Here is a 10722-nt window from a genome sequence, read left to right on the forward strand (position 1 = left end):
GAAATATAAAAGTAATGAGTAAAATATTATTTATTTTATTATTTCTCATATAAAAGTTAAAGCACAAAGGTCAAAAAATTATTAAGATGGATTTTGAGCTTTAGTAACTAAAAGGTTAAATTGAACCAAGTGATATTCTTTAATATTGAAAGCAAATACTGTGAAAAATAAACTACAATAAGCAGTGGACTGGGAACCACAAGGTTAGTGGTTCAAGCGCATGGGAGAAAGATGCGGTTTTCTGCTCCCAAAAAGATTTACAGCTTCTCAAATCCTATACAGGGTCACTATGAGTCAGAACTGACTCTACAGCTCTTAACTCTCTGAGCTTGAGAAAATAAATATGCCAATGAAGGACAAAAAGCAGTACCTCAAAATTAAAGAGAATTTAAGCTAAGTATTATACATCAATGGCACTACACCCTTTTCCTGTACCAAGAGTTATGATAGATATAACATAATCTTGTTAGTAACTGTAGCTCACTGATTCTGAGAGCACTGCAGAGACTCAAGAGGGGAGAAAGGGGCAAGTAGTATATGAAAATATTTCACAGGCTATAGAGAATTACTAGTATTGTCAATACAGGTCTTTTCTTTTAATAATGGATGAAAATTATGAAATTTTTAGAGCTATTAAACATAGTTACATAGAAATATTCTTCACTATAAATTTTATTCATTTTGGGGAATTCAGAGGACAAAAGAATCTGGCACTGGACGAGAATTCTGAGATCATCTAGCGCCAATCTTCAATTTCACCAATCAAGAAACTCAAGCTCTAAGACAGTTAAATAGTTTTCCAAGTACACACAGTATTGAAGCTCAGGTTTCCAGAGTTCCTAGTTCAGGGTTCTATTTTTCATGTTGCTTTTCAATTGTTACCTTACCTGGTCTGGTTCTAGCTGAATTGCTCTGTCATAACAAGCAGTGGCATCCCTCAGTAAACCAATGCTTTCATGTTCAAGGATCTGTTCTTTTAGAGACGGTTCCGCCTTTCGAATTGCACTTACTCCAGCCACTCCATCTGGTTCATGCATGGCAGCATACAATTTCTTTGTTCAACCAATGAAAATAACAATCAAATGAGGGGAAAGCATGACTGGAAATGAAAATGTAAAACTACTAGTTCTCATGAAAGTACTTATTATTAAATTCACTACATGAATTTCAAACCTGTAAAAACCCAAGATGCTCCTGAATATTTTGTTTCTTTTCTGTAATAAATGATTCAAAGTGCATTACAGCTCTTGTGTATGCTTTGGAGCGGAAGGAAGCTACGGCCAGAGTATCTTGAGGTATGAGGTCCAAAAACCGAGTTACACTCTGATAGTCTTCATAATCCACAGAAGATACTAAATAATGAAAAGAAATTGCATGACTGCAGACTAATATTTAAAATGTGTCATTTCAATAATTTAAATGCAATTTATTTCAATAAATAATCTAAATATGTCACATTTAGACAACTACCAACAGGATGATTACTCCAAGGGCACGTATTCTAATTCTATCATTAGTACTTTCCTTACCTTGGACAGTCACTTAACTTATTCGAGCTTCTGTTTCCTTATCTATAAAAAGGCATTATTACTATTTGCCCAGCTAACCTTACAATGTTTTTGCGAGACTTAAATGCAAACTTATATCAAATGTAGAATAAAAGATGTAAAAACTACAAAGATGAGTTACTATTTATCACTAGTAACTATAAAATATAATGAGTGTGGCTATTAATAGTAACCGAATTGAATTATTTTAAAATTTTGATTTCTTTATTAACAAGCTGTTTTCTTCCTGATACATACAACAGCAAGTATTACACTGAAAATTGAAAGTAAAAAGTGCCTTTAAAGTAAAATCACATACATTTTAAAGAGTAATGTTTTCAAAAGTCTAGGAAGAGATATAAATTAGAAACTTCTAAATGAAGAAGGTTGAAGTTATGAAGTCTTGCTTAAATATTCTAAATTTTGATGATTCATAACACACACAGAAAACAGAAATATATTTCTTCAAAATAATGATGATAGTAAATTAAAAAAAAAAAAACCTATAAGTTCTCTATTATTCTTAGATGTTTATTTTTTAGATCATTTCAAATTATTCAAACTGTTAAAGGTATTGTACTTTTGAACCATTATAAATGTTATCCCTTAAAAACTAGAATTTTCATTATTATCAGAATAGTAATAGAAATACTTAGTAGAAAGGGGATGACAAAGTTCATGTTCAGTTTTAAAGTAACATTTTGACATGCAGAAATAGAGATGGGCATTTAATTAACAAAAACACAACCAAGAAAAAATTTCCCAAACAGGTCATTATTTATAAATCCAGTAAACTAACAAACTAACTGTAAAAAAATAACAAGTTATTAAGCTTAACAACAGGAATGCACATGATTTCTTAAGCAAATGACCAAAGAACACAATAAGAACTGTGCAAGAGAAAAACAAACAAAAAACAAACCTACTGCCATTGAGTCCATCCTGACTCATACTCGAACTGCTCCTTAGGTTCCTGAGACTATAAATCTACAGAAGTAGCAACCTCACCTTTCTCCTGTAGAGTCACTGGTGGGTTTGAACCTCCACCCCATTGGGTTAGCAGTCCAATGCTTATTCCATAGCACTATAAAGTCTCCTTGTGTAAGCGAAGGTCTCTTTAAAGATTTTTAATAGTTTTTTTTCCCCCAAATGTGTGTGTGTGCGTGGGGAGAAAATAAAACAATGCATGTTGTCTGTGAGAATGGCTATGGTATAAAAAAGCAGAAAGATGAATATGTATACATATGGACACTGAGGGGATTTGGGATAAATAGGGTATCAGAGATGGGTGCGGTTAATGACAATATTGTTGTTGTTGTCTTCAAGCCAGTTCTGACTCACAGTAACTCTGAATAGGGTTTTCGAAGAACAGCTGGTGGGTTTCAACTGCCAATATTAACATCTCATTTATTTTCTACTTTGTAATTTATATATTCATCATCTCACTTAATCCTCACAAAAAGTACAATAAGATACTATCAGCTCTACTTTCTCAGAAGAAACATTAGGAATATGCCTTCCCCAAGAAAGTGAGAGTAGGGTTTTTGAGTAAATTATAAATCTGCTGCTTTTTCTCAGTGAAAAGCCGACACTATCACTGACAAAAGAAAAAGGTAACCACGGAAACTTAAGACTATTGTAAATGAATTCTTAAATTATAGAATTGATATAAGAAGAAGCTTAGGGGTGACTAATTAAAAGAAGATAATAAATGGAAGCTATGACTCACCCACTGAGTCCACCTTGTCTCTATTTGATTTGCTCTGTGGAAATTTCTCAGCTTTCAGTGACTGAAATTTGTGCCTTGCCCACTGAGTGAGATGGTCAAGCATGGAGAATACAGTCTGTGTACTGAGTTGACAGAGATCAGATGCACTGTATTGGGTACTTATGGTATGCTGATCATCATGCTTTAGAACTGCCATAATTTCCGCATAAACCTAAAAAGAATACATTATGGTTAGTTATATCATGGAGTCCTGGTGTGGTGCTGCCGGACAACGCGCTGGACTACAAGGTTAGTTTGAGTCACAAGATCAGTGGTTCAAACCCACCAATCTCTCCTCAGAAACCCTATACAGGGTTGCTATGAGATGGAACCGACTTGACAGCACAAAGCAACAACAACATCATGGTTAAAGCGCTCGGGGACTAACCAAAAGGTTAGTAATTTGAACCCACCAGCTGCTCTGCAGGATAAAGATATGGCAATCTTCTTCATAAAGACTACTGTTGTTAGGTCCTGTTGAGTTAATTCCAACTCATGTTGTCATTTTTATTAAGTGTCATCGAGTTGGTTCTGACTCATAATGATCCTGAATAGGGTTTTCCAAGAAGCAACTGGTGGGTTTGAACTGCCAACCTTGTGGTTCACAGTCTAGTGCTTACCTTATAGTGCCACACCAGGTCTGTGACTCATAGCAAACTTATGTAAAACAGAACAGAACACTTTCTGGTCCTGCATCATCCTCACAACTGTTCCTATGTTTGAGCTCAGTGTCACAACTACTGTGTCAGTCCTTTTGTAACAGTCTTCCTCTTTCTCTTACCCCACCCCACTCCCCACACACACACACACTTTAGCAACCACAAATGTCCTTCTATAGGAACTGGTCTATCCTGATAACATGTCCAAAATATATGAGACGAAGACTCGCCATGCTCAATTCTAGGAGCATTCTGGCTATCCTTCTTCCAAGACAGATCTGTTGTTCTTCTGGCTGCCCATGGTATAGTCACTATTCTTAATCAACACCAATTATTCAAATACACCAATGCATCTTTGGTCTTCCTATTCACTGCCCAGTTTTTGCATGCATATTGGTGAATGAAAATAACATGGCGGGGGCCAGGTACTCCTCAAAGTGACACCTTTGCTTATTAACACCTTGAAGAAGTTTTCTTGTAATACATTTATCCAGTGCAATACATCACTTAATCTCTTGACTGCTGTTTCCATGGGCACCGTCCAAGTAAAATGAAATCCTTGATAACTTCAATCATTCTCCATTTATCATGATATTGTTTGTTGGCACAGCTGTAAGGATTTTTATTTTCTTCATGCTAAGGTGTAATCCATACTGACAGCTGTAAACCCTATGGTTTCTGCACTACAGGGTCACTATGAGTTGGAATCAACTAGATGGCAATGGATTTGGCTTGTTTTGGGCTTTTGGTTTAAATAGACAATATCATAATTTCATTAGCTGCCACATTAAGATTAACCACTTTGTTTTTTTAAAAGATTAACATTCTAAGGCAACATTTTCTAACAAAAAACAAGACCACCAATTCATAATAAATGATCTTAATTTTCAATAATTAAACCATTAAAGGACTACTCTAAAAAGAAAATCCACTATAAAAGAGTCACGAAAGAAAAACAAAAATAAACATTAAAAACACTCTTAGAAGTTATTCAATAAATGAGAAAGAAACTACTACTTTTTTTTGTCCTGTGATCCAGAGTTTTCATTGGTTAATTTTTTTTTTTTTAAGTTGTTATTGTGAATTATGTGATAGTTTACACGGGGAAACATTAGCTTTACATTCATCCTATCATATTTCGTTTCATTGAAATGACTACAATCCCCTCCATGCATCAGAAACTACTTCTTAACTAGTATTTAAAATCTCACATTATACCTAAAAATCAATTTCAGAGGAATTAAAGGTCTAACTATATATATATATAAAGGTAGAAAAATATATACATGACACTGAGTAAGAGAAGGTATCACATAAAGGGGTTAAACTAAAATAGCTATAATAAAAGTCTTATAAAAGGTTTATATTTAAGTTTTCTGTAGTGGCAAAACACATAAAAAAAACTTAAAAAGGTAACCATGAACGCAAGAGATTTTTGCAAGATATGGCTAGCAACAAGTTGGTATCCAGAATATATAAAGAAATGTCACCAATTAGCTCAAAAGGGAATGTGTGTGTACACACACACACACTTCAGATAAGAATAAACAGTATGAACAGACAATCCACAGAAAATCTAAATGGCCAATGAATAGCCTTACTAGTAATAATGAGAAGGCAAATTAAAATAATAAAATGTCATTTCAGACCCATCATGTTGCAAAAAATGGGAACAAAAGTAAAAGACAAACATGCACACACAGTTTTATAAGAAAGCATGGCCAGAACGCTTACATATTTGAGCATATAGAATATATAATCCCTGTACAGGGTCGCTATGAGTCAGAACTGACTCAATGCCAATTAATAACAACAACATATTAAGTATAATTATTTGATAAGTACAAGTTTTTTTAAAAAAAAAACTGTATGCCTGTAGACATGTACACACACAGCCATACACATACAAGTACATTTCTACGAATATGTAGCCTAATACTAATCAGATTGGACAAAATTTCATATGCTCAGAAAACTAAATAAAATCTCTCACCTCTTGTTGATCTTCTTGATTACAGCCCAACAAAACGTACACAAGAATATGTGGAAGAAGATAGATGGTCACCTTAAAGTCATGCTTCATCATAATGCTACAACAGGTAAAAATTTTACTGGCAAGATCATGTCGTACCTATAAACACAGTTAGGGAGAATAAGTAGTTTTACACATTCTATTAATTCAATGCTCAAAGCACATGGGTGATCATTTATCATGATAGAGGGGTAGTCTCTCATGGAGAGAGGCAAATACACTCAAGCAAAGAAGGTTTCACACCACAATCTTTCTAATCCTCTAAACCTCTCCAAGTGCCTAAACAACTGAGATTCCTATCTGTAAATTAAGCTTCCTTGGCTGACAACTGGAGTCCTGGTGGCATTGTAGGGTAAGCACTATACAGCTAACTACAAGGTCAGCAGTTCAAACCCACAACCCACTCTGTAGAAAAGATGAGGCTGACTGTTCTTGTAAAAATTTACAGTCTCAGAAACCCTATCAATGGTTGCTATGAGTTGAATTGACTCTATGGCAGTGGGGTTGCGCAGACAACTACCTCAACATAAAACGTCCTCACTCCCTTACAGTTAATTTTTTAATACATCATGTTTTATAACAGGTTAATTCTAATTAGTTATAGTATATTTTACTTAGCTGACATTAAATTTAGTGTATTAATTCATTAAATATATAGATGAGAAGGTCATCAAAAGGTATGCTCTAGACGAACATACTTAACATGAGATTCACATTTAAAATAAATAAAGGTGGTGGTGATGGTTATGTGCCATGGAGTTGGATTCGACTCACAGTAACTTTGTTTAGGGTTTCCAAGATGTAAATCTTAACCAGAGTGGCTGGTAGATTCAAACTGCTGACTTTGTAATTTGCAGTCCTACTTTTAGCCCATTATATACTATCAGAGGTCATTATAATGAATAATAAACACTGATAATTAGCTACAGGAAAAAAAATAATAAAAGAGAAAATTAAATTATTGGAGATTAGAGTAAAAAATTTTATTGGTATGCCTAACTTTCAATTCATTAACATTACTATTTCCTTATACATTTTAAAGAATTTTTTTCCTCAAATGTAAAATCTTCATTTAAAAAAAACCCCACTACAAAAATCCTAAAATATTCCAGTGGTAGAAACAGTTAATTTCCCAATATTCTACCTGTCATATATTATACTTTCAGTATATTCATTAGAGAAAATTTCTTGAAATAACCAGATATAAATTATAATATTTTAAATTACAGAAATCTGAATTAAAAACAAAAGCTGCAAGTTGTAAATATTCTTTAAATATATTATTAGAAAACAGAGTACTATCTTTATCTAAGCATGTAAAAATTCCATACTAGTGAAGCATCAAAAATATACATGTTTTTCTATGAAATTCATTAAAAAACACTAAAACTTTATTCTTTTAAAGAAAGTTCATATTATATCCTCTTTTAGAACTAGCCACTAAAGGATAATGCATCCTTTTATTACATTAAAAATATTTTTTATCATAAAACTCTGAAATCATATTAAACAGAATTATTGTACAATGTAAAGTCAACAGACATAGGTAATGGACATTTTATAAACATATTAAGACCCTGGTGATCTAACTGTTATTCTCTAATAGTACAAATTTTCTATCAAAATTTCTACTATCAGCCCAAATATTTTAGTGACCTCTGTGTGTACAAGGCATTCAGACATGTGATCAGGTTTCCTGTAAAATTTCTGATGAGTTAACAAATTTTGAACAAGGTTCTCTTACCTTTGTTATAAGATAGCCTGCCCAAGATGCTGACCATTCTGCAAAGTTATTACCTAATTTACTTAAGTAAATTGGTTTCTTTACCCCAGACCAATCTGTTGACTTCTGAGAACTCTTGTATCTGTAAATTTGAAAATTTATCAAAAATATAAAACATATATCCATTTATTCCAAACTTCAGCTAATAAAGTTTAACAATCTATGGAAACTCCTCCCCTAATAGCCCCACTACTGCCTCGCCTTAACTGAAGTCTAATTAAATACACTTTTATTTTTATCATTTTTTAGGGAAGGCTGGGAGGTCATTCTTGTACATCCCAAGTGTCACATAGGACTTGAGACTGAGTCGATCTCCTCCTCAGTGTTCCTTTCAGGTCCTTTTTACTAAATTCTTGTGTAAGAAAAATCTGTTCCTTAGAGGTTCAAGCCACCCAAGCATACCATTCATTACAGCCACTGAAAACTTTAGCACATGGCTCAGTGTCTTCCTTTCTTCTCCATGTCTTACTATCCTGAGTGATTTCAATGTCCACTTGAACCACCTAATCAACCTCAGAACGTTCTTTACTGCATTACCAGGGGTCCCTTGCCACTGGTTCTTCACTTTCAAAATCAGTTATTTAGAAACTCTATGATCACTGTTTCCTAAAATTAAGTTCTTTCACCCAGTTTTGCCATCATATCCACTATCTCACTGAGATCTTTTCTGTTTCCTGCTATGCTCTTCAAATCTGTGAGTCTCCTCCCATTACTTCTTTCCCTAACTAGTTTAGGCTCCCAGTTCCTCACTAAAAGCACTCTTTTGGTAATATTCTCTACCCACACTACCAGCTGCACCCATCTATCTGTCAATCTCCCAATCCTAGACCAATCTAAATAGCATCACTGAAATAATACCCAGGGCACTCAAATCACCAAATGCTTATGAAATTACTACTGCTATAAATTCTTCAACTTCAACAGACCCTCTCTGATGCCCAGAAATCTTTAAGTTGTCCTGATTTGGTATTTTCATGTAATCACCACTCTTCTCAAACCACCTACACTTTCACTTTCAGCAGATGATCTCAACTCCTCTACCTTCTAACACACACAAGAAAAAGAAACTATTGCTTCACACAATGAAATCTGCAAACAAAGCTGGTTTGCATTCACCATTTTAGTCTTCTTTAACACTAAAAAGGAGCTCTTGTAGTTTAGTGATTATGAATTGGGCTGCTAATCTCACAGTCAGCAGATCGAAACTACCAGCTGTTCCATGGTAGAAAGATGAGGCTTTCTGCTCCCGGAAAGATTTATAGCCTTGGAAACCCTATACAGGGTCGCTATGGGTAGGAACTGACTCGACAGCACATAACAACAACAACAAACACTAAATGGAGTCCTGGTGTAGCGCTGTAGGATAATCACTGGACTGCCAGCCTCAAGGTCAGTGGCTCAAACCCATCAGCTGCTCCTCAGAAACTCTATACAGGGTTGCTATGAGTTGGATGCAACTTGACGGCACTTAACAATCTTTTAAGAGCCCTGGTATGGCACTGTAGGATGAGCATTGAGTTGGTAACCACAAGGTTGACAGTTCAAACTCACCAGCTCCTCTCAGAAACCCAATACAGTGTTGCTATGAGTTGGAACTGACTTGACGACACACAGCAATAGCAATACTCTCTCTAGGTATACACCCCCATGGCTTACATTCTGATGGTTTTCAAGGTCCACTTGTCCCTTCTCTAACTTCAAATATCTCCCTCTCAACATAATAGTCAAATATACTCAAATAGCTTTCATCTTAGAAATATTAGTGGACAGGATTTTGAGGGGATTCCTTTTGATGTAAATAAGAAAATAACACCACAATTAACACGTACTATAATAAATTTCCCTCTACTCAAGAACTGAGCAAACATCATGTATTTCATTATATTCCAACTTGAAAAAAAATCCAATAATCTTTCAGCTAACTAACTCACTAAACCAAGCCAAAAAAGTGAAGTTAGCTAGGAAACCTCTGATATTGAGATATAAGCCAGGTCATGCCTAGTCAGAACCTGATGCTGTCTCTTAAAATAGCTTTTATGAAAACCTCAACCTATAGTTGATCTACCCAATTCTAAAAATCAATTTTTACAAATACATCCATCTTTTAATCTAAGTTTAGGTAAACAAGAATACACAGGAATATAACTTCAGGGCAGCAAAAATATGAAAGTGCCTTTGGAAAATATTTACCCAAGCCCTCTGGAGAAAAATCAAACCGACCAAGTTATATTTTATGACTTATTGGCTAACTTTGTATCTTGGTGTTTCATACAAAAACACTTATATAAAATATGGGACAACTGCACTGATATTGTCTCTTATTTATATTAGGTGGCAATTTCAATGAGCAGATCCCAGCTAGATAAATCTCTTAACCTCATCCATAAGTGTGGTTTACAGATTAATTTTCTGACACTGACCCAAATAACCATCTTGAAGCCATAAGACCTAAGATAGATAATTTCTGCTTCTGATGTAAAAGTATACCTCAATATTCACTGCTTTGCTAAGATCATGTCTGTATGACCATTTAAAAGAACACTAGCAAGTACTCTGAACATATTTAAATAACGCTAGTCATAGGAACTGACTCAACAGAATACAGAAGAAACAGCAGCAGTCATAAGAAATATAATCAGATTCAAAAGATTTCTAAATATAAAAAGTTATTTAGCAAATAATACACATACCCAAGAGTTTTTATAAGGGTTTGTCAAGTGGGGCAACAGTGAAGCACTGGGCTGGAAACCAAAAGGGTGGCAACTAAAATCACCTAGCATCTCTAAGACCTGGTAAACTGCTTCCATAAAATTACAGCCTAGAAAACTCTTTATGAGGTAGTCCTACTCTGAGACATAGGGTGATCTGAGTCAAATATGAACTCAACAGCATTTAACAATAATATACACTTTACAAATGGAGAAAAGATTGAC

The 10722-nt window shown here is 34.5% G+C and overlaps 1 protein-coding gene across 1 annotated transcript in view; it reads right to left on the reverse strand.

Moving 5' to 3' along the window:
• The window catches only part of ATR (ataxia telangiectasia and Rad3 related), a 164001-nt gene that overhangs the window by 73428 nt on the left and 79851 nt on the right, over nt 1-10722 (reverse strand). Inside the window, exons 25-29 of the mRNA XM_006869870.1 lie at nt 7751-7871; nt 5968-6105; nt 3277-3487; nt 1174-1352; nt 888-1052 (exon numbers count right to left, since the gene is read on the reverse strand). Of these exons, the coding sequence (XP_006869932.1) occupies nt 888-1052; nt 1174-1352; nt 3277-3487; nt 5968-6105; nt 7751-7871 (814 nt within the window). The remainder of the gene's footprint in view (nt 1-887; nt 1053-1173; nt 1353-3276; nt 3488-5967; nt 6106-7750; nt 7872-10722) is intronic.

The sequence above is a fragment of the Chrysochloris asiatica genome, unplaced genomic scaffold, assembly GCF_000296735.1.
Source record: "Chrysochloris asiatica unplaced genomic scaffold, ChrAsi1.0 scaffold00136, whole genome shotgun sequence".
Classification (NCBI taxonomy): Eukaryota; Metazoa; Chordata; class Mammalia; order Afrosoricida; family Chrysochloridae; genus Chrysochloris; species Chrysochloris asiatica.